Genomic DNA, 22,169 nt, shown 5'->3' on the forward strand with positions numbered 1-22,169 from the left:
GTCTTTGGGCATCTGGGAACCTCAAGGCCCACACAACTCCATTTAGGATCGAAGACAACCTTATCCTCCCGAACGCCAACCCCTTCCGTCCATTGAAAACCCCAGCTGTCCTGAGAAAGAGCCGGCCCAGTGTAGCCTTGTCCAACTTTATTCCTCACAAGGAACAGGAAGCGAAGGAGAGTGGGCGCGGCAGTTCATACCCATCCCGCTCCCCTGGGGCTGGCCTCCGGGGCCGTGCCCTCAGAGAGGGGTTCTGCGCGGCGCCCCGGGGACCCCCAACCCCGCGAACACACACAGACACACACTCACACACGGACAAATAAATAAGGCCCGACGGCGCGGCCGCCCAGCCGCTCCGGCCCCTTTGGGCCTGAAAGGCCACCCTACCCCTCCGAGTAAAGGGGCGACGGCGGCCCCTACAGGCCGCGCGCGGCAGCCGAGAGGGCTCGGTCGTCCGGAGCGCACGCCGGGAGCAGGGACAGAAAAGCTGAGGACACTGGCGGCGGAACGGCCTCAGCTCAGCACACAGCGTTCGCGCCGGTTCAGCTGCCGGCTCAGCTTTCGACGTCGCTGTTCCAGGCCGCGCTCCAGGCGTTCGTCCTCTTCCAGGGCGCTGCGACGGGATGGGTGCAAGTGAGCGAGCCGCAGGCCAGACTCAGCATCCTGGGAGTGCGCTCCGGGACCCCCGCCCCCCGCCCTCCGCTCCGGTTCCCAGAGCTTCCCCAGCCCCACTCACATCCGCTCCTTGTGGTCCAGGTCCCGGACCAGCTCGTCACGCTGGTTCACCAGCGACACCAGCTCCTCCAGCAGGAGCTGCTCTCGGTGCTGCTGCGCCACCGTTTTCAGCCAGTCTGAGGGCGGAAGAGGCGGAGGGTCAGGCGACACCACCCGCTGCCTTATCCTCTGCCCCAGGCCCTCCGGCCCCATCTCTCACCTTCCACGGCCAGCATGGCCCGAAGCTCTCGGCTCAGCAGCTCAAACCTCCGCTCTAAGTCCTGCTCCTCGATGCTGGGGGGTAGAGATGTCAGCTCAGGGGAAGAGGAGTGCAAGGGAGAGCCCAGGGCGCTGACCACTCCCTGGCCCCCATCCACCTCACCACCAGTTAGTTCCTGGAGGGCTGGACTGGGGGCAGAGCTGTAACCCGGAATCAATCACTTCTTTAGTTGCAACTGCTGGATGTTCACACTGTCTCTCGCAATCCCCACCCCATTTTTAAAAATAAAAACCACCCCAGTGGGATTATTTGCATGAACATTACTCATAAAGCAAGTATTTAACTAAAATTATTCTGAAAAATGATCCAAAATAAACCACCTCCACCACAAAGGACTACAATGGTTCCTGACCCCACATGGGAAACCAGCTAAGATCTCTGGGCCTCAGTTTCCCTAACCATAAATGAACAGGGTCAAACTGGGACACCCACCCCAGAACTGTCTGCACATTCTTCTCTCGTTAGTAAAACCGGCGCCCATTTAAGAAGGTACACACTTCATATAGGAAATTAGATAGGAAAAAAGTTAAGATGAGCAATTTTTCAAAAAGATCTTCATAGAGAGAAGAAAGCAGTGAGTCCCTCTAACCAAAACAGCTGAGCTTCTCTGCTCTGCAGGCCCTGGGTGAGCTGGGGCGGGGCCAGGATAGTGAGTGAGGGGCTGGCACTCACAGCAGCTGCAGCTGGTCCTGCCTCCGGATGAGAGCGTTCTTCTTGTTGACCAGCGTGAACCACTCCTGGATCAGCACCTCCTCCTGCAGCCTGTTGGCACCTGCACCAGGCCTGGACAGTCACCAGGCCTGCCACTGACCCCAGTGGGGTTGGGGAAGGGGCCTGCTCCCTTGTGGCATCCCAGAAGCCAGAGCTCTGTGCCTCCAGCAAGCTGCTTCCCTGCTCTGGGTCTCAACATACCCAGCTGTAAATGGGAACGATGAACCTAGTCTTGCCTCCTCCCAACTCCTCCCAAGGTCAGGAAGAGCTGCAGGACTGGGCAGGTCCGGTGGCAAGTGTTAGGGAGCGGACTCTAGATGCCTGGCCCACCTGATTCCATGAGGCTCCTCAGCTGTGTCTCCACCTCGGCGGCCCGCCCATCGATCTGCCTCTGCTCCTGTTCCAGGGCCTGTAGCTCTGCACACACGTACTGACTTGTGTCCTGGAACCGCTGCTGGGGTAAAAAGCAGGGAAGGAAGGGGGGTTCAGCCCAAGCCCGGCCTAGGGAGTGCCCACTCATCAGCTCCACCCACCTCAGCCCACCTTACCAGCCCAGCCTCCTCCCCTGGGCTTGGAGGTGGCTCCTCTGATGGGGGACTGCCACCTGCAGACAGAGACCAGGCTAAGGCATCCCCAACTGACACCTGCCCCCAGGAGGCTCCTAGCGCAGGATCTATGAGCAGCTTGAGCTGAGCTGGGTCGCCACACCTTCAAAACTACTCACCAGCGGGCTGCGGTGGGGCTGTGGCTGTGGGTGGGCTGGGGGTGGGGGGCAGGCCTTCCTGCAGAGGAGGAAAGAGACAGTGAGGGCTTGGAGAGGTTCCCCAACAACCGCACCTGGGGGCCAGCCAGAGCCTCGCTTATAGAGGGAAGGGTCTTCAATGTCACACCCTGCCCACCCCAACTGTCTCCAGTCCTGCATTCACAGCACCCCAAACCCCACTCCCTCTAGGAAGAGTGCCTCCTCCAAGGAAGGCCACGACCTTTACTGTCTTTGGCCCTGTGGTCCTGGGTCAGTCCACTCGCACACCCTGAGCCTCACCATCCTTGTTCCTGGGGCCTCTCAGGGCTTGGGTGAGTCAGGGGTGAACGGCTGTGAAGGGGCCAGCTGGGGCCTCTCCTTCCCGCTCTCGCCCCCTCCTCCATGGAGCTCCCTCAGGCCATCTCTGACTCCCATCACCTAGTGCTGACATCTTCATCGTGGCCAGGGCCCCACACAGTGACACAGAGCTGGCCTGATGTGGCCACCCTGAGCCAGCACCTCCACCTACTGACCAAAAGGGGGGGCCCTCCTGTTACCAGTTCCTGTGCCTAGAGCCCTTCCCACTTCACAAATCGCTCAGAACAAGACAGAAACTACCAATTTTAGCCTGGATGGGAAGGACCCTGCCCCTGGGGACTTCCTGGGACTGTCAGACCTGGGGGCTCCCCACTTTCGGCTCAGCTGATAGCCAGGCCCCGTTGATGGCTCCCACTCTGGCCACCTTTCTAGGTCATGGAGCAGGGAAAAGGGATTGAGCCACCCACTGTCCACCCCATCCTGCACCTCTCTGAGACGCAGCCCTGGACACCTCTTGCTCAGGTGTCATCCTCTCTGGCTTGGGTCATTGGTGGCCTTCTCACCAGCCACCACCCATGCCCTGCCTGCCGATTCTACCCTCAGCCACAACTGAAGAGTCTTCCTAAAACCTCCACCGCACCTACCTCCGCCCCAGCCTTGCTGACAAGGTCTATTAGCAGCTACGGCCTCAACTCCCACCACCCTGCACCCCACCCAGACATCACCCTCTGGCTACAGCCGTAGACTTTCGCTTCCCCAAATAGCTTCCTCAGCTTGGAGTCTGCCATACACCAACTTGACCTTCACGACCTGGCTCATCTCCACCCCTCCAGAGGCCCCTTTGGGCTCCCATAGGGCTTTCTGCCCCCTCCGTCACCGTCGTGCCTCCTAAAGCGCCCCCTGAACCCCAGCCTGGGCAGATGCTCCCCATATGGCCTGCTGGGCCTTCCCCATCACAGCTCTGACCCCACCCCTAGCCCCATCGTGGCTGTGGGTTATCCATGTCTCCCTGACCAGAGGCAGCCTGTGCAGACAGGGTGGGGCCCAGAGAATGTACTCAGGGCACACTGATTAACATAGTAACACATTCTGTCCATAACAAAACATTTAATGTTAACATTACTAATAATAGTTGATGTTGATGAAGTGTTCACGTTGGGCACTGTACATGTTTTGGCTCTTTTAATTCTCCCAACAACCCTGGGAGGCCGGGGCAACTACCATCCCCACCTCACAGGTGAGGAAACAGAGCGTCAGAGATGAGGCTCACACAGGGCCTGGCCTAGGGCCCAGGGCTATCTAGGCTAAACGTCTGTTCCCAAGCGTGGCCACCCTTTTGCTGTTTGCCTCTGGCCTGCACACAGCCACAGGGCCTCTCCGTGTTCCTGAATGTCAGTCGGGAAGAAAGCCCAGCCCCGGAACCTGGCGCTCCAGGGCTCCAGAAAGGCGTCTGGGGGAAACACCCCTCCCTTTTTAACAAGTGCCCTGAAGTGGTGCCTCCAGGCTACTTTGCAAAGAACTTTCATCCCTTTGCCTCTCATCTTCAGGAAAACAGCACAGAGAGGGTAAGTGGCTTTACCAGGGTCACACAGCCAGTCTATAGTGCTGGGCCCAGAAGAGGGCACCATTTAAGAGTTCAGGCTCAGTGCCTGCCTTCATTCACATCTGTATCAACTCCCTTTGCCTCTTTGTTTATCTCCCTGAGCCTCAATGTTCTCATCTACAAAATGGGATAGTGATTCATCCCTGGAAGGGGCAGTGGGGTGACTCGGTGAGGGTTGTGGGAGCAGGCCAGGCACAGAGCAAGAGCTCAGCCACAAGGCAAGCAGAGGCAGGATAGCGGAGAAACCCCAACCTCAGCAGCAACAGAGCTTACTTACGCCAGCCCTGATGGGAATTCTAATACTTCCTCCTGTCTGACCCAAATTCCCCTTTTATACCCTTATGCATGGCCCCTCCTCCAGGAAGCCTTGCAGAATTGCACCAGAGGTGTACTGCCCTCCTCATGGCTTTGCTTCAACCCCACCCCAGCTTCAAGGTGCCTGACTTCATCCCACTCCAGGACTTTGGGAGTGTCCAAGGGTGAGGCCAGGCCGGACACCCTTCCACAGCACTGTGGGGCGTGGGGATGGGAGTGGCCAAGGAGAAGTCCACTCCTGTCCCACTGGTTGATACCTCCTGTGGGTGGAACAAGGGCTGGAGGGGGTCCTGGCTTAGAAGGACCAGATGCTGGAACTTGGGCCCAGAATCCTCCCATTTAATATTCAAAGACCCACTGACACTAACAAGGCTATGTCCGGAGGCCAACAGGCCAGCCGGGGTGACTGTGTCCCTCCGATTCCTCTCTATCACAACTCCTACAGCGTCTTTGGGGCCTGCCTGTCTCCCATCACAGGCTCAGCGCTGAGCCTCTGAGCCTGCCCTCGAAGTCCCGGCTCCCCAGGCCGGCTCGCCACCACCCACGGCCCCTACAGGAGACACCCGGCAGTTGGCTATGTGAGACTTGAGGTTTCCTGCTACCACATTTTTACTTGTGCAGATCCTCCCACTTTAGAGCCTCCCCTTCCAGTCTTCCCCTGGGAAACCTGCCCGTTCTGTCGGCCTGGCTCAAGTGGCTGCTTCTTCCAGAAAGCCTTTTCCAGTTTATTCCCTGCTCTCCTTAGCTCAGGAGCCACCCCCGGGCCGCTGAAGGCTTGGAGTAGCCTGACAGCCGCTCCTGCTGACGCAGGCAGGAGGCTGTAGGCGGGCGGACCTCCACTGGAAAGCCCAAGGCCTGGACTTCAGTGGCTATGAGTCCTTGTGCAAACCCCTGCCCTCTCTGGGACCATCTCTCCTTTAAGATTTGCAGTGACCATGTGATACTCTGGCAGCCTTCAATCTGAGACCGCAGGGGATGACAGGACAGGGATGTCCAGCTGGGCGGCCGACCTCTGACCTCCCATTCTCTCAGAAAAGAGGAAACTGGTCTCCTGATTCTGGAGTTACCGGCCCAAGTCAAAGAATCTTGGGGTTGGGAGGCCCTGACCGGCCCCCTTGAGTACAGAAAACTTGCCCCCAACTTCCAGGGTAGCAGTAGCTGCTGGTTGACCCCCGACCACCTGCAGGGAAAGAAAAACCCTAACCCAATTTACAGTCCATATAGAGTGCTGTGCTGAGTGCTGACAAGCTGGGGCCTTCTGGGAATTTCCTACCACAGCCCATGATTCCACGAACTGGGGGCAAAGACTTCAAAACCACCATACCCAAGGCTGGCAGCAATGGCCAGGACCCAGCCCCCACAGCCACTCCAGGCCTGGTGGGCCTTGTTTGACTTCCCCAGGCACCACCGGCCTTCTGACCAGAAATTGCCTCCCTGAGCCCAGCTGAGTCCCCACACCACACCAGCTCTGCCCTTGGCGGCCCTCAGGATCCACCCCTTTGCTCCTTAGGGTCCCTATACCGTCGGGAGGCACTCACGGCAGATGCAGGTCCCATAGTTCCCCCCGAATCCGGGTCGTCTGTTGAGAAGGAGTTGCTGTTCCGCAGCCTCGAGCGCCTCTTCTTTAGCAGGTCGGCGTCGCGCACATGGGAGAAAGAGCCATGTGCTCGAGGCGGGGGTACTGGCCCTGCCTCCCCATTTATTGACTGCCGCCGCAGGCGCATGCCACCCCCTGTGCCTGGTGCTGCGGCCCCATTCACCAGCCCCTCCACAGGCAGCACCGATGCTCCGGCTCCAGAGCTGTCAGCTGGGGTCTCCGCAGAGCGTGCCTCCTGGGCAGCCTCAGCCCCGCGGTCCTTAGAGGCCACCTCCGGGACTGCCCCATCCACACTGCTCACGGCCTCCTTGGTCTCCCCCGGCGCCTCGGCCCGGTGCTCGCGCAGCCGCTGCGCCAAGCCACTGGAGTCCAGGTCTGTGGGAGGGCTGGACGGGGTGCTGGCCACGCGATACGTGCCGGCGCCGCCGCCGCCCTCCAGCTGCACCAGCTGCAGCTCCTGCCCAGTGCAGAAGGCTCGGATCTGGCACAGGTACGTCATGACGATGAGCTTGTCGGGCACCGACAGCAGCACCATGTCTGCGGGCTCCAACAGCCGCGACACGCCCAGGGCCGCGAAGCCATCGAAGGCCTAGGAACGGTGTGCTTGGGGTCAGCAGTGTCACCCAGCTGTTACCCAGAGACACTATGGACCCACCCTGGACTGATGAGGGTCCCCAAGCCCTACAGGCCAGGGTTGGCCTAGCAACACCTTCATCCTCCTATTGGAGGAAATGTAGCAGCAAGGGCTAAGCATTACTCAGCAAAAGGATTGGTTTCAGTGGGAATAAACTAAAAAAAAAACAAACCTAAACTAAGGAAAACAATTAAAGGCGAAAAATATAAAAGGTGGCAGAACTTCCAAAAGCCACAGCTGGGGCCCACCAGCCCAGACTCCTCTGCGACAGACAGACAGACAGATGGACCCCAAATCTTGGACCTAGGCCTAGCTCTAGACGCTCTGCCCTCCAGGCATTGCCCCTCCCCATCTCACCTGCTTGTTGTTCTGTTTGATGTTGAGCGGGTCAAGGCAGGCGTAGTCTCTGTGGAGAGAGCTCTGGTCAGAGGCTGGGTTCACCGTGCCCTCCTGGCAGGCTCCCCAATTCACTCCCACACCCCCAAACTGCTCACATTTTGTCTGGATAGAATCGGTGCAGGATGGCACAGAAGGCCAAACCGTTGCGCCAGGATGTAGTGAAGTTGGTGATTCGGACGCCACGGTAGCCAGCGGTGACTTCCTGGCACCACTCCAATAGGGACTGGCTGGAGCTGACCAGGGCAGGCAGTACCTGGGGACACAGGGACTACGTGAGAAATGTGAACCTGGGCCCTCTGCCCCTTGGGCATAAAACAACACCAGCTCTGGTTCACAGGAGTCACCAGAGACTACTGGCCAGAGCCTTGCAGCCAGGCAAAAGGGTTTTCAGCTCTTGGGTCATCTACCAAAGGAACTAAAAGATCAGTGGCCCCCAGGCAAGGTCAGAGGACATCAGCAGCCATGCCTCAAGGTCAGCCCAGAAAATCAGCTTAGGGATGTCCCACTCCATGCAGCCCAGGGAAGACGGCGGGGGAGGGGACAGGGGCAGGGGGGTGGGCGGCGGCAGGACATTCTGAGAGGAAGGGGTGAGGGGGCTCCTTGAAGCTGAGCCCCTGACCCACCCCACCCCAGTTGACCAGGTGGGTCCATGCAGAGCCGCCGTTAGCTCAGCCCCAGGTTAGTGGGAAGCAGAAGACTGGGCCCTCAGTGGCCCTCATCCCTACCTGGCTGCCCGGCAGCCTCCTGTCCTCTTCAGGCCCCTCTGGGGAAGAGGCCCCTGAGGGCCTGGGCATCCCAGCCCCTGCCCCACTGGCCACCTGCTCCTCAATCAGGCTGGCCTCAGCTTCTTTCCCCTTCTCGGTTCCCAAGACCCCGGCCTCTGCTTCCTGGGCCTCAAAAGTACCAGATTGGTTCTCTGGAAAACCTAAACCCTCCATCTCTGCCTCACAGGCCCCCCAAACCCCAGACTTGGCTTCTGAAATCTCCAGAGCCTCAGCTTCCACCTCCTGGACCCTCAAAACAGAAGTCTCTGCCTCTGCCCCCTGGGACCCTAAAACTCCATGCTTAGGAACTGGGGCCTGTAATGCCACATACATGAGGCTCCCCCAGAGCCCAGTCTCTGCCTCCAGGACCCCCGAGATCTTAGCCTTCTCAGCCTCCAAAACTGCAGTTTCTGTCTGTTGAGTCCCCAGTTCCTCAGCCTCTGCCATTCCAACCTCCAGCCCTGAGACTCCCAAATGTCCCACCTCTGTCTCCTGGGCCCCTGCTATCTCAGGATGCATCCCTGGGACCCCTGAACCCGCAGCTGTTTTCTCCTGGGTCCCCAATGTCTCTGTCTCTGCTGTCTCAGACTCGAACCCTGGAACCACAGAACCCCCTAACTCTATTTCCTGGGTCCCTGATATCTCAGATTTTATTGCTGAGAACCCAGAACTCCCCACCTCTGTCTTCTGGGTCCCTAGTATCTCAGTCTCTGCCCTCCCAGCTTCTATTGCTGGCACCCCCAAATCTCCCACCTCTATCTCCTGGGCCCACAATATTACAGGTTCTGCTATCTCAGCTTCTATCCTCAGTGTCCCTGAACCCCCCGTTATCTCCTGGGACCCCAATGTCTCAGCCTCCGCCACCCTAGACTTTGTCTCTAGAACTCCTGAAGCCCCCGCCTCTGCCTTCTGGGTCTCTAGTTCCTCAGACTCTGCCGTTTCAGCAGCTTCCGTTTCCAGGAGCCCTGATCTCGCTGCCTCCACCTCGCGGGCCTCAAATATTTCAGCTTCTCCTGTCCCAGTCTCTATCGTTGGGAACGCTGATCCCTCTGCTTCTGTCTCCGGGGTCCCCCAAACTTCTGACTCTACCACTCTCGTCTCTGTTCCCAGGACCCTCAAGTCCCCAGTTTCCACCTCCCAGAGCCCCAGGTCCCTAGACACCGCCCCCTGGTCAGTTGTGGGTGGAGCTTCCTGGTACCTGCTCACCTGGGGCCTGGTGCTTGCTGCTCCAACAGAGGGGCCCTGCTCCAGGCTTGTCCCCCTAACACCAGAGGCCCCACCCCTCACCTCTGCACCCTCTCTCTCCTGGACTGCGGCAGCCCTGGCCTTCTGGGAGTTGCTGAAATGCCCATGATGCCCCGCAGGCTCTGCTGGGGGTGAGCTCTGTATAGTAGGAGCCTCATCCCCAGGACTGGCCCCTGTCCTCCCCTGAGAGCCCCTCGGAGGAGCCTCAGGAGTCCCCTGGAATCCTGCCACAGACGTCACCCCTGTAGCCTCTGGTCCCTTAGTGTCCACGTGTCTTGCCTCTGAACTCTGCTCAGCATCCACTTGAGTAACTTCTGAATTTTGTTCAGCCTCCCAAGCTCTGACCTCTGACCTCTGAGTGTTCACTCCTCTGACTCCTGACGCCTGCTCAGTGTCCACCCCATTGGCCTCTGTGCTGTTCCCAATGGTGCCTTCCTCAACCTTGGCTTTCTGTCCCCCCAAAGAGTTTCTGCAGTCTCTGTCCTCAATGCCTGGGCTTGGCCTGGCTCCCTGGGCCTCTGCTCCTTCCTGAGGGCTTGCCTGGGCCTGGGTCTCCCCAGCAGAACCCACTCCTGCTTGGGGAGCCCCTGAGGCTTTGGGGGCCTCCTCCTTCCCTTGGGGCACTGAGGGCCAGGGGGCATCAGAGCCTTTCCGGAGCCGAGGGGCTGGGACGGGGCCCAAATCCTGGCCTGGGTGTCTTGAGGACCTGAGGAGAGAGCAGCAGGAAGTGTTGGGGGAGGATCTGTGCCCCCACTCTCAGCCCAACCCCCACCCTTCACACTGCTGGGGCACCGTAAAGGCAGGCTGGTAGGAGGTCTGCAGCTTCCCAACACAGGCAGGACAGGGGGCGTGGGGCTGGTTCCAAACCTCACCTTGTCTCCACTGAGGTTCCAGGGGGCCTTGGGGCTTCAGGCCCCACCTGGCCCCCGGCTACAGTAGCTGGTGCCGACCCCTGGCCCCGGGAGGCCCTGACTGGGGGCGCAGGGGCACTCACAGGGGCTGGTCTGGCATCCTCAGCACTAGCAGGGCTGGCAGCTGGGGAAGAAGGAGGGGTGCATGCTGAGGTCTGGGTCCCGTGACTGGAGAGCCAGTCCCCACCCAACCCCAGCCTGGGCCTCACCTGCCTGCTGGGGCCGAGGAACTCGGCCCTCATCCTCCTCCTCACGAAGTGTGTTCAGCTCCCGACAGGGATCTGGAGAAGGGTTGGGGGTGACAGGGTGAGCCCAGGGCAGAGCCCTGCAGGTCTGACCCCCTCCCTCCACCTAGAGCACTGGGCCTACCTGGGAACCGCCCCGGCCTCAGGGCACCGCCCCGGCCTGCGAGAAGAGACAGGCCCACGAATGCAGAGAAAAAGAGAGAGAGAACCAGAAGGAGAGACAGAATAAAAGCCTTAAGAAGCTGAAGGGTGGGATGAGGAAACTAGTGACTGAGCATGAGCGGGGGTGGTGGAGGTGGTGGAGGGGGTGGAGGGACAGAGCCGCGGCCCCTCTGTGCACTTTCGGTGCCGCTGTTGTAGGGCAGACACCGAGCTGGACAGGCCCCCACTCTGAGAGGAGCGGGCCATGAGGGGGCACTGGGAATGCATCCTGCGGGACTTGGCTGCGGACCCAGGCCACCACGGGACCAGGGACCGAGTCTGCATCATGAGGGCTGCAGGGCAGGCTGGGCGACAGTGAGCTCCCATCACTGGGTGTGCACAAGCTGGCCCTGCCCCCAACACAGTGAGTGGCTTCTATAGCACCCCCCACCTCCCTAGGTCTCGGGGGGTCTCAGTCCATGGCAGGCTGTGAGCCAACCTGGCTGGGGGGCACAAGCCTGTGCCTCCGGGGCCCCTGGACCATTAGCCTCCTCCTCGTCACTCTCAGCAAAGTCGTCCAAGTTGCCCACGTCACTAGGCTTCACGCTCATAAGGCTCGCGAGACTCTGCATGTCATCGTCCCTGGGGGGTCAGACGTCAGGGGTGAGGGCTGGGGTCAAAGGTTGCAGACCAGGGCCAAGAAGGGCACGCAGGCACTCACGTGGCACGGCCCTCTCGCAGAAGCACTCCCGAGAGGGTGAGGCTCAGCTCCGCATGTACCACCTTCACCGACTTGGCCTTCATCCTCAGCCGCAGCGGAACTTGGGCAGGCACAGGCCCCGCATGGTGGGCCAGGTCCACCTCAGCCGAGGCCAGCACCTTCCGCTGCCCTTTGGACTCCTGTGGGTGGGGGAGAGGGGAGAGAGGCCGGGAGAATGAGCATCAGTGCTGTTCCAGAGTCACAGAGTCCCCGAGGCCCCAGACCGCCCCAGCCACTCACATTCTCAATAACAAACGTCCACTCTTTGGCTTCATACTGGTCCACATGGGGGTCCTGGGAACAGGGGGCACTGGTGAGTACGGGGGCTGCTGGGGCAGGGGCAGTGCAGGGATAGGAAGAGCCTGTGCTGGCTCAGGAGGTGCTTGGTTGGGGCCTCCATCCATACATGCCGGTCCATCCCGCTTGGGACGCCCCCCAGCTTCCCCAGGTCCCAGCTGCCTCTCCCACTGCACGTGGCAGGTGAATGCGACCCCCTCTGAGGAGACCTCTGGGCCACTCATGCTGAGTAGGCCCCTGACGTGATTCTTGGTTCACCGCTCTGTTCTTTCCTGGCTGGACTGCAGCCCACCAGGGACTACCAGGGTTTCCTGGGGCTGTAACCGCCAGCCCACTCCCTTCTGTGTGGGGGGCTAGAGACTCACCCTGTACAGGGTCACGGAGATGTCCACATTCTCAGGTACCATCCACACCACGGTGCCCCGATATGGGTTCTGGATGCCTGGCTGCCAGCTGTGGGCCTACAAGGAGCAGTCTGAGTTCCCCCAATCTTAACTCTCCCCTCCCCCTTCGCCTGTCTCCAACCTTGACCGCATCTTTCTCTCTATCCTGTGGATTCTGATCTGAACCTGACTCCATGACCCTATTAGCCCTCAGCCACTTTACCCAGCACCCTCCCTGGCCCTACCCTAGTTAACATCTCCCCCACCTTGGAGCAGATGCGTCGGTTCCGCCGGGTCCACACCACCATCAGCTTATCCGGTTGCCTGGGTTGGGGTGGGGGGAAGAGAGGGGACTACTCAGTCAGGCTGCCCAGCCTCTCCATCCCCAGGGTCTCCCCTTTGCCCCAAACCCCCTCCCCCAGGAAAGGGAATGGACAACCCCTTATCTGGAGCCACAGGGAGCAGGGCGGGGCTGCAGAGGCAGGGTGCGGCCCGGAGCAGAAGGGCAAAGGCCCAATGTGGGTCAGCAGGGATTATGAAGAAAGACAGGGAGAAAGAGATGTACTGAGAAACAGGCACACAGAGACAGAGAGATACAGAGAAAGACAGCAAGGGCCCTGCAAGGGACACAGCGCAGGGTCAAAGATGTCCATTCAGTCACAGCTGTCTGTGGACTGCATCCTACCTACCCAGTCTTGTCTGGGGGCAGGGCAGAGCAAGGCCGAAGTGAGACCCTTCTGGGGCTGAGGGCAGCAGGGGCGGGGAAAGAGTGCCAAAGGAGGAGAAAAAGGAACGAACAAGCCAACTTCAGGGAGATGGGAGAGAGCCACTAGGCCTCCTTGAGGTTGGCTGTGGGAGCACAGGCCTGACTCAGGGAGGGATGGGCTGTGTGAGGGTCTGGAGGGGGCTCCAGGTAGGAGGAATGGTAAGTGCAAGGTCCAGGGTTGGTGGGAGTCCCGGGGTCAGAGGGTGGGAGGCAGCCAGAGAGGCAGGCGCCCTCCCAGGGCCTTCCAAGCCCAGTCCTTTGCTGGGCCCAGAGGCCTGGAGAGCCAGCCATGCTCCCTACCTCTCAAACCCAGAGCCCTGGACTAGCTTTGCAGGGACACTGGCTCCGGTGAGAGCCGTCAAGGAAGACTCCCAGAGTATAACTAAGCTGCCCAGCGTATGCTGGGGCAGTCAGAAGAGAGGCAGAGATGTGAAGAGACAGACGACTGAGGAGGGTCGCCTGCGCAGGGCCCAGTGTCAGCTCAGACACAGAGCTGACACGTGGCTAGGCCTTGGAGGGAGAGGGTCTTTTTGGGTCATGGTGTCCAACTCAAGCTGCCCAGGGGTATGGGTATGGCTTAGGGCAGCCCAAGAGCCCTCCTTGCCTATACCCAGTCCCATGCCAGGACTCCTGGGTTCACCCACTTCACTGCCCCTCTGGAGTCTGAGCCAAGATAAATAAATGGCTCTCTGTCAACTCCTGAGGATGCTGAGCCCCGGAGAGTCTGGGGGCCAGGCAAAGTCACACAGCTGACCCTAGGGGCCTCTGGCCTAGAGCCAGGCTCCTTCCCCAGCCCCAAACTGCCAGCAATGGCTGAGCAAGGGTATCCATGGAGCCTTCCCAGAAAGGGGAAGTGGCAAGGGGTGGCTAGGGGGGCGGAGCATGGCCAAGCAGCCTGACTCAGGCTGGGCACGCCCTCCTGGGAAGCTCCAACCTAGGCAGGGGCAGCTTCTTAACCTGCGCTCCAGGCTTAGAAGCCCAGGAAGCCCTGACTGTCTCCCGTGACTCACATGCATTGGCAATGCCCACACCCTTGGCCTGTTCTCCAGGACCATGCCCAGCATCCACGGACCGTACCCAGGGTGCTGGGATAGAAGATAGAAGCCAGAGGCCAGAGTTCAAGTATCAGCCCTGTGCTGTGTGTGTTACCCCAGCCAACTCCTGTACTCTCTGGGCCTCATCTAAAGGACTCACCAGCCCTCTGGCTGCGTGAGTCAAGACCAGGAATATGGCAGCTACCCAAGGGACCCCAGCCTCCTTTCACTCCCCTCCCACTGGACCCAAGGTCCCTTCCTGCCCCAGGAAGGCAGCCCTTTCTCTTGGGAGCCTAAATTTATCCCCGCCTGGCGGGTAAGATCCCCACAGCTGTGCCCTAATCCAGCCAAGGGAAGCTGACACCAGTGAGCACATATATTTAGGGTGTGACGCAGGGGCCTCGGCAGCTGCGGTGGGGACATGAGATGAGAGGCCCCTGGGCCCTTTGGCAGTACAGGCCAGGTCCTGCACCCCCCACAGATCTCCCCCCACCCACCTTGCCCTCTCCAGGCCCCCTCTTCCCAGACCCACAACCTCCTAGGCCCTCAGGCCCCTTTAAGACACTCCTGTCTCCCTCCGCATCCCTCCCAGTGCTCAGTTTCCCCTTTTAAGGACATCGTGGAGATGAATCCAGCCTCCGGGAGCCCAGTCTGGCTGAAGGAGGGGGGTGTCCTCTGGCTCAACAAGTGGGCAGGGGAGGAGGGGCCGCAGCATCCTTGTTCTGAGCTGGACTAAGGTCCATGAAGGTTTCTGTTCCAGCCTGGCTGCCAGCACACCTCAAAACTTTCTCCCTCTCCCCATGCCACCCTGGATCATCCCTCTGGCCCAAAACAGGAGGCCTTCCTTCCCCTCAGCCCTGAGCACAGCTGAGGGAAGTGTGGGCACAGACAGATTCTCAGGCCCGGAAGTCCTGACCTCACTCTCCCAAAGCTTCCACAACCCCCAGCTCTAGGGGGGTTCACAAGTTGCAAGGTCCCCTTTGAGATCTCTGTGCCTGGGATATGAGGGCCCAGGCTGGGCAGGGGCCACTTTAGCCATTGGACTGAGACAGGTTTCTTTCAGGCTCCAAAGGCCTGATGGGGTCTCAGCCAGTCTGGGGGCCCCCCAGGCCTCCTTCCACTCACCATTTCTTGGTGCACTCCACCACCAGCTCGTGGTAACAGGCCACAAACTGGAACTTGGCTGCCCGCTTGCCTACCCGCTGCAAGCGCTTCCACACGGAGGTCATGGCCCCCGCCGCCCCGCAGCCCTGCCGCTCTTCAGACCCGGGGCTCCCGCTGGCCCACGACTGCTGGCCCCGCCCAAGTCCCCATGGCCTCCCAGGCTCCCAGCCGTGCTGCCCGCCCCGTCTGTGTGATGGAGTCCGAGGCTCGGACCCGGAGCCGCTGTCCCTGCTGCCGCCTTTGGGGCCTGCCTGGTGGTCTGGCTGAGTCGTCGGGGTCGTCTAGGGCGCGTTGGGTCGCTGTGGCACTGAGCAGGGAGCGCGCCGTTTCCTGGAGCCGCACCCCCGTCGGAAGGCGGGCGGGGCTCCAGCGGGCACGGGGGCGGGGCAGCCAGGCTTCCGGGGCCTTTGCGACCGATGGAGAGGTTGAAGGGGGGAGGGGGCGGGACACCAGAGCCGCGGTGACCGCTCGTTGCCTACCCTGTGCCGGGGAGAGGGCAACCAGCAACTTGGTGCCGCCCACGCTAGCACTGCTGGGGCCGCCTCCCTTCCTGACCTCAGTCCTGTGGGATACCTACTGGTGGCCCCGTTTTACAAACTGGGAAACAGAGACCCAGAAAAGGGAAGAGACTTGCTCAGGGTCACAGTGTGAGTCTGAGCCAGAGCCACGTTCTCAACACAGGGGTGGCAGACTCCTGTTTGCCCCCCACTTCTTACCCAAAGCAGGAGGGAACAGAGTTAAGTGCCAACCTGGGTGACTCTACCTGTTGACAGCACCCTGTTTTCCGTCTCAGAACCTGACTCCTCAGCTTCCAAGTGGGAACACACTTCCAACACTTAACATGCAGCTGGAGGTTCAAATCCTGACTTCCAAAAAGTACGTGACCTTGGGCAAAGCACCATCACTCTGAGGCTCAGTTTGTACATCCGTTAAATAGGGATAATTATAGCTCTACCTTTTACAGAGTAATTGAGAGCATGAAACTTTAGACATTTGTGTTTGTACTTAGAAACCTTACATTTAGTACGGAGCCTGGCTGATTTTGCGGTTTCATTTAGTAGAATCCGTTATCACAACGGCTGTGTTTGAGTGCGAATGTGACTCTCCCTCCCCTGGAAAGTATGCCTGGGGCGTTAGCCGCTGTGTTTACACCTAGCTTACAGGCAGCCCCGCCTGGTAATGAATTGCAAGGGTCAGGTCCAGAGAGAGCGCCAGAGCTCTCAAGGTTTGCGAATGGACGGAAGCCTGGTGCTTGATAAATACTCGGTTTAAGCAGGGCATCTTATCTGCCAGGAGTACCAGCTGAATGGTCCGCAGGAGGCAAGTCACTGCGCAGCAGGGCGTGGGTAGGAGCGACCCGAGAGCCTAAATGTGCAACTTCGAGGTCCTCTCCTCTTGGTCTCAGAAATTGTGGGGGTGTTTCTGTGTGGGCGGAGAGGAATGAGCCCCGGCCCTCCCCAGATGGGCAGCCTTCCTCCTCAGGGCCTGACATCTGGGTTTGGCTCCCAGTGTCAGCAGTGAGGTCCTGAGTTTTCTCTGTAAGAGACAGCATTTACCCTCAAGATCCCAAGTGCTGTGGGGCAGAGCCAGGCATTCTGTTGGAGACTGAGGAGTGGGGGTGGTTGGGGGGTCATCGCCCCTGCGTTATGTACCACAGCCCGGGGCCCTACCCCCGTCTCTCCTCCAGGGCTTGTCTGGCCCCTGGGAAATCTGGAGGACCGCCAACTTCACACCTTTCTGCCTCTGCAGCTCTTCCCTCCCACCCATAGGGTACTCACTAGCTCCCAGGCCCTTCCCGGCGGCGCCTTCTCCTCTCCCGCCGAGAGGCCCCTAGGCCCGCTAGCACGGGCCCACCCATTTCCTGTGCTGCCCTAACTCCTCCCCGACTGGAAAGTTTCTCTCCCCAAGATGGGTGGCTCCTTCTCGTTCCTTCCCCACTGGCCAGGAAGGGCCAAAGCGAGTGAAGTGGGGGAGGTTGCGCTCTGGCCTCTGGCCAGAGAGGGGAAGTGACTCGCCCACAGCCACACAACCGCGGCATCAAGTAGGACCAGCTTGGAATGCTCCGCAACCCAGCCAGGGAAGGGGAGATTCTAGCATCCCGCCACCGCGATGCCTTTTTTTCTCAGGACCTTGGTGCCACCTGCCGGCGGAGCACAGGGCCGCACTTACCAAAAACTATGTTCCCGCCCCAGAGCCAAGCAGTCAGAACGCTGGCACGCTGAGTGTGTTTATTTATCTATGCGCCCAGGAGGCTGGCTCCTAAACTTAAATATCCAGCGCGGAGCCTTGGCCCTCTCGGCTGTGGGTGGGTGCAAGAATGGGTCCTGGAGCCCTTTGTCTAGGGGAATGGAACCCAGGGACCTGAAGCGGGATGCCCCTGAGCCAGCAGCTGCCAAGAGCAGCAAAAGGTGAAAAGGAGATGGGGGCCAGGCACTCATCCCAATCCCAGGGCCGCCAAGGGGCATGCAAGATGCTTCGGGCCCCACTGCCAGCTTAAAAGGTTAGCCTGGGTGGGGTGTACACATGGAAAAAGTGGAGGTCCAGTGCCATGGGCAAAGGTTGTAGCCCAGGTGCCTGCCCTTGTGCCAGCAAACCCGAGACAGGAAAGGGGGGTGGCAGTTGTGCCTCTGAGTGGTCCAGGCCTTGCCCTCCTGTGGGTGAGGCGGTATGGGGAAAAGCAGGCACTATACTCTGCATACTTGCTGAGGGGTGAGTTTCTGAGCCTTTTGCACGGGGACACGCCTCCCACCCACCCCCAGTTCTTCAGAGGTTGATATGGAAGGCGTCTTGCAGCCACTGGTCACGGGCATTGTGTGTCTGGGGCACAGTGAGGGGCGGTGGGTCCGGGGGAAGGCTGGCGTCGGGAGGGTCGTCGTCATCAGACAGGCCAGCGTCAGGAGGGTAGGAGCTGTCTGAGTGCAGAGAGGACGACAGGTCCTGGCACAGGCTCAAGTCTTGGCACAGGTGCTTGTAGTCCTGGATTGACTCGTACAGGCCCCACAGCTGGCACAGCAGGGACATGTCCAGCTGCCGCAACCCCACCTGTGAAAGACTCAGAGTGGGCTGGTGTTGGGGACCAGGCCACCCTCAGCCCAAACCACAGCCCCAGCCAATCTTTCCACACTTTCTAAGTTTTTGTGGACATAGACGCCACCTGCACGCGGTGACTCTTTAGGCAAGTCACTGGCCCTCTGCTGTTAGGAGGAAATAACACTCATCTAGGAGGATGAAATGAAATAAGACGAGTAAAGCACTTAAAAATACACGTAACTATTGCACTTAAAAATACACGTAACTTAAAAATACACGTAACTAGTGCCATAAATGGTAGATGTAATTACTGTTACCATTTCCCCTCTGACCTCGCGACTGGCTTCTACAAGTCCTAAGACCCAGGCCCCGCGTTCCTGGTTCCCTGCCTCTGCGCTCCGCCCCACTTCGGGACTCGCCTGCTAGGCAGCAGCACCCCCCACCCAGCCCTCTGGCCCGGGTCCCAGCTACTCACCATCTCTTTGCGCAGCGCCGCTAATGCCGAGTCGAGGTTGACAGGGCGACGCGGCCCGAGGGGACCGGCTGCAGGTCCGGCGTTGGCGGCGCCTGTGGCGCCACGGGGCCCTTCAGGGACGCGGGCCGCACGGCTTAGCTCATCGTGGATGCGGTTGCGCTGGCTGTAAACGCGCTCCAGCTCCCGCCACGAGCCCCCGCTCGCGTTTAGGAGACCGCTGAGGCCGCGCGGTAACGGCGGGAGTCCGGCCAGGGCGCATCCCGCGCCGCCCGGCGCCTCGGCCGACGGCAGCCCATTCATGACCGGGCCGGCGCAGACAACGATGGGGCCTCTCTCCCTCCAATGATTTGTCTGGGCTGCCGCCCACAGGCCCCGTACTCCCGGGGCCCACCGGCTGAGCCCAGCTGCGGCCCGCAGGCCGGGCTTTGTTCCTTCCCCGCCGCCTGACTCCGCCCCTGGCCCACCCCTCCGCATGGGCGGGGCTTCCCTTAAAAGGGCCAGGGCCGTGGACCCAAGTCGCCCCGGATCGTGGAAAGCTGAGTAAAGGGATTGGGTCACAGACAGGAGACAGAAAAAGAGAGGGAAGACACCACAAGCGGCGGGCACGGTTCCTTCACAGCTCTTTATGCTCCCCTTCGACACTGTTTCATAATTCTGTCCAATTGTAACTCCCAAGGTAAAGGATCGAGAATCAGGGATCAGGAGACTGAGGTAAATCCATACTTGGTCCCTACTGTGCAACCTGACGACGCCCAGTCAGCGTCTGAGTCCCTGGGCTGGGCAGGAGGTGGGAAAGGATGATGGTCCCAGGATGCTTCAGGGAACGAAAAACAACCAAGGGGATTGGACCCCAATCTCACTCAAGGGTGGGGAACGAGCCCTGGATGGCTCAGGAGGCTAGAGGTGCTGCAGAGGCCCATCCCTCTCATTCCTGCCTTTGAGGGGGCAACTATCATAGTCCTCTCCCTCCCCGTCATCCTCTGAGTGGGGAAACTGAGCAGAACAAGCCCAACTCAGGTCTCAGGGCATCAAGGAGATCAGAGAGTGGTAGGGTGAGAGACCAAAAGCAGGCAATAGGCGAGTGAGGCTGGAGCTGGCATGCACACTCGGAGCCATGAAAAGAACAAACCACACAAGAGGAAAGGCTGTTTTTCTAGAGGGTTTTTCTGGGGGGTTGGTGGGGAGGGGCTCTTAGTGTTGCAGCTGTTGCAGGCTGTGCAGGGCCTCAGCACAGGCCCGGATGAGGCTACAGAGCTGGATGCTAGTCTCCAGGGAGGCACTAGAGCCCAGTTCAGCTGAGGCCCAGGTCAGCTTCTGCAGGAGGGCCTCCTGTGTGCTGACCACGACATCTGCGTTGGGAGGCACAGCAGGCGGGGCCGACCCCTGGGCTGCCTTGAGCCCTGCTGCAGCTCCCTCACAGTGCTCTGGACGGGGTACTGGGGGCTGAGGGGTGGGCCGAGAGCCTGCAGGGAGCTCCAAGGAAGAGGCGAGTTGGTGCTCCCGAGCTTGGGAGAGGGCAGCCTGGGCATTCAGAGCTAAAAGAGGAGAAATGGGGTGGAATGGTCAGGATGCCTGAGCCCTCCCTCAGCCCTGAGCCTCCTTACTCTCTCACCTCCTTACTCTCTACTGCTCTGCTCTTTCTGCGCTGGACATGTTTTCCCTGCCACTCTGTAAGGCAACTCATTCAGTTTCTTCTTTGTATCAGATTTACTTCTGCCCTCGCTTCATCTCTTCCATCAGGACTATGCCTGATTGAGTTGGGTCTCTCCGTAGTGTCCGGCACACAGGGCGTGCTCACTGCTCTTACTGAATGCATGCTCCTCTATAGAGCTAGAAGGAGAAAGCACCTTACCTCCGACCCACTCAAGGACGCCACTGTCACCTCCCAGGCCTACTGTTCCCAAGGCTCTGTCACCACGTTTCTCCACCAAGCACACGCAGCCCCTCACCCGGATTATCTTTATCCACGTCTGAGTCGAGCTCCTGACAAGCCACGCAGTACACCTGCCGCTGCTTGTTTTGGAGGAGGATCGTCTAGGGGCCAGAAAGCACAAGGGGCGGGGGTGAGACGCTGGGCAATGAGGTCCAGAAAGAGGCTGGGGAAGCGTCGTACAGCCTGGTATGTGGCCCCACCCCCAAGTCTCTCCTCACCCCACAGTCCGCGCACGTCTCGCCCAGCATGCGGTAACCACGCAGCAGGTAGTCGCCCATGAGCGCGGAGATGCGATCCTGTCGCTCACGTCGCGCTTGCAGAACCTTCGTTTCCGCTTCGGTCGGAGGCTCCCAGGAGAAATCGTCGACTTCTGGGGAAAGAAAGGCACAAGGGATTTGGGTTTCTTTTCTCTTTAAGGGATCTTATTTATTTATTTTCAGAGAGAGGGGAAGGGAAGGAGAAAGAGAGGGAGAGAAACATCGATGTGAAAGAGAAACATGAGCTGGCTGCCCCTCGTACGTCCCCAACCAGGGACCCGGCCCGCAACCAAGGCATGTGCCCTGACTGGGAATGGAACCAGCCACCTTTCGGTTCCCAGGCCGGCGCTCCATCCACTGAGCCGCACAAGCCAGGGCTGGACCTGGGTCTCGTGTGGAAGCAGGCTACCTCCCGCACCCCGCAGCCGCAGACCCCCGCAGCTCAATTCCTCACCAGCGCCATTCAGAGCCATGTTGCCGTTGTCGCCGCTAGGCTCAACGGAAGTGACATACAGCTAGAGCGCCTTTCTCCGGCTCCTCCCCCTCCACGTTGGGCAAAGCACGAGGGCGGAAATGACGCACCGAGTGCCCTTCGGAGGTCGCGGTGCCCGGAGTCGGGCGTGTCTGCTGCAGACGACGCTGCGCAGGTCGCGCCTCCCGGCGGGATCCCACCAGACTACAACTTTCGACAGGCGGGGGTGGGCCTCAGGAGCCACTTCTCCGCGGTAACGCCTCTCAGCTCACGGGACCCGGAAGTGCGCAGTCGCCCTTTCCGTCCGCCGCGGATGGAGGGAACCTCTTGGCTCGAGGAATCTCCGCTGGCCTCCGCCTGTCCAGGGCTTTCCCTTTCCGCGCGGGCCGGACCATTGACAGGCGGGGCACTAGCGACATCACAACACCCTTGCTAATAACGAACGGCCACTTGATCGCGCGTGGAGCCTTTTCAGGCCTCCGAACCTATCATTTCAACCCGCAAGGCAGGCCAGGCAGAGATCATTCTCTCTCTCTCCACCTTTCAGCCTACTTGCATGTTTTGGTGTCCCGTCCCAGTCTCTCCATCTTCTACCTACCCTAAGGCCTGGGACTGATACAAAGTCAGCTCCCAAGTTTTCTGAAGTACAGCCCGTTTTTCCTGTAGCAGCCACAGCGGAATAATGCTTGCTGGAGAGTGGGTGGTAATGAAGGGCTTATTACACAAGCCGGTGACTGTTATGCTCTTCTTGGGTGAGATGCTATTAAAATTAATAGTGCTCCCTAACATTGGACTCGGTGGTTTTTCCTCCTCTGTTTTTTTTTTTTTTTTTTAAGATTTTATTTATTTTTAGAGAGGGAGAGAAACATGAATGTGTGGTTGCCTCTTGAGCGCCCCCTACTGGGGACCTGGCCCACAGCCCAGGCACGTGCCCTGAGTGGGAATCGAACAGGTGACCTTTTGGTTGGCAGGCTAGCAC

The 22,169-nt window shown here is 59.8% G+C and overlaps 3 protein-coding genes across 13 annotated transcripts; all 3 read right to left on the reverse strand.

Annotated features, from left to right (window-relative positions):
- Positions 1-25: 25 nt before the first annotated feature.
- EHBP1L1 (EH domain binding protein 1 like 1) lies at positions 26-15,408 on the reverse strand. 11 transcript variants are annotated; one of them, XM_053924950.2, is made up of 21 exons: positions 14,985-15,404; positions 12,326-12,383; positions 12,042-12,137; positions 11,620-11,673; positions 11,341-11,519; positions 11,119-11,261; positions 10,603-10,638; positions 10,443-10,514; positions 10,195-10,357; positions 9,284-10,028; positions 8,039-8,206; positions 7,409-7,566; positions 7,272-7,320; positions 6,222-6,869; positions 2,430-2,487; positions 2,254-2,309; positions 2,036-2,159; positions 1,667-1,766; positions 935-1,008; positions 737-851; positions 40-613 (listed from the first exon to the last, which is right to left on the reverse strand). In XM_053924950.2, exons 1-21 carry the CDS (start codon positions 15,086-15,088, stop codon positions 514-516), a joined length of 3,300 nt encoding a protein of 1,099 aa, XP_053780925.1. In that variant the 5' UTR covers positions 15,089-15,404; the 3' UTR covers positions 40-513. The 11 variants fall into 11 exon arrangements, with proteins under 11 accessions (XP_053780923.1, XP_053780922.1, XP_053780924.1 ...); XM_053924951.2 differs by having other exon boundaries at positions 41-613; positions 8,039-8,200; XM_053924948.2 differs by having other exon boundaries at positions 26-613; positions 2,036-2,156; positions 8,039-10,028; positions 14,985-15,408.
- A 1,828-nt stretch (positions 15,409-17,236) lies between these two features.
- FAM89B (family with sequence similarity 89 member B) lies at positions 17,237-19,692 on the reverse strand. The gene is made up of 2 exons (XM_053924958.2): positions 18,529-19,692; positions 17,237-18,065 (listed from the first exon to the last, which is right to left on the reverse strand). The coding sequence occupies exons 1-2, from the start codon at positions 19,000-19,002 to the stop codon at positions 17,787-17,789; spliced, it is 753 nt and encodes a 250-aa protein (XP_053780933.1). The 5' UTR covers positions 19,003-19,692; the 3' UTR covers positions 17,237-17,786.
- Positions 19,662-21,267, reverse strand: ZNRD2 (zinc ribbon domain containing 2). The gene is made up of 4 exons (XM_024574376.3): positions 21,173-21,267; positions 20,680-20,831; positions 20,478-20,562; positions 19,662-20,063 (listed from the first exon to the last, which is right to left on the reverse strand). Exons 1-4 carry the CDS (start codon positions 21,189-21,191, stop codon positions 19,720-19,722), a joined length of 600 nt encoding a protein of 199 aa, XP_024430144.1. The 5' UTR covers positions 21,192-21,267; the 3' UTR covers positions 19,662-19,719.
- Positions 21,268-22,169: the final 902 nt, after the last annotated feature.

Source organism: Desmodus rotundus, chromosome 5 (assembly GCF_022682495.2).
Source record: "Desmodus rotundus isolate HL8 chromosome 5, HLdesRot8A.1, whole genome shotgun sequence".
NCBI classification, from domain to species: domain Eukaryota; kingdom Metazoa; phylum Chordata; class Mammalia; order Chiroptera; family Phyllostomidae; genus Desmodus; species Desmodus rotundus.

Bases quoted from the DNA above. Each gene is read 5' to 3' on its own strand.
- ZNRD2 (XM_024574376.3), bottom strand. The intron at 20,563-20,679 runs GTGAGGAGAGAC...TCTGGCCCCTAG, and splicing joins AGACGTGCGCGGACTGTGGG to ACGATCCTCCTCCAAAACAA. The intron at 20,064-20,477 runs GTGAGGGGCTGC...CTCCTCTTTTAG, and splicing joins CGTGGATAAAGATAATCCGG to CTCTGAATGCCCAGGCTGCC.
- FAM89B (XM_053924958.2), bottom strand. From the start codon at position 19,002: ATGCGGAGGGGTGGGCCAGGGGCGGAGTCAGGCGGCGGGGAAGGAACA. The intron at 18,066-18,528 runs GTGAGTAGCTGG...AGTCTTTCACAG, and splicing joins CGGCGCTGCGCAAAGAGATG to GTGGGGTTGCGGCAGCTGGA.
- EHBP1L1 (XM_053924947.2), bottom strand. From the start codon at position 15,088: ATGACCTCCGTGTGGAAGCGCTTGCAGCGGGTAGGCAAGCGGGCAGCC. The intron at 12,384-14,984 runs GTGAGTGGAAGG...ACCCCAACCCAG, and splicing joins GTGGAGTGCACCAAGAAATG to GCAACCGGATAAGCTGATGG. The intron at 7,321-7,408 runs GTGAGCAGTTTG...CTCTCTCCACAG, and splicing joins CGATTCTATCCAGACAAAAT to AGACTACGCCTGCCTTGACC.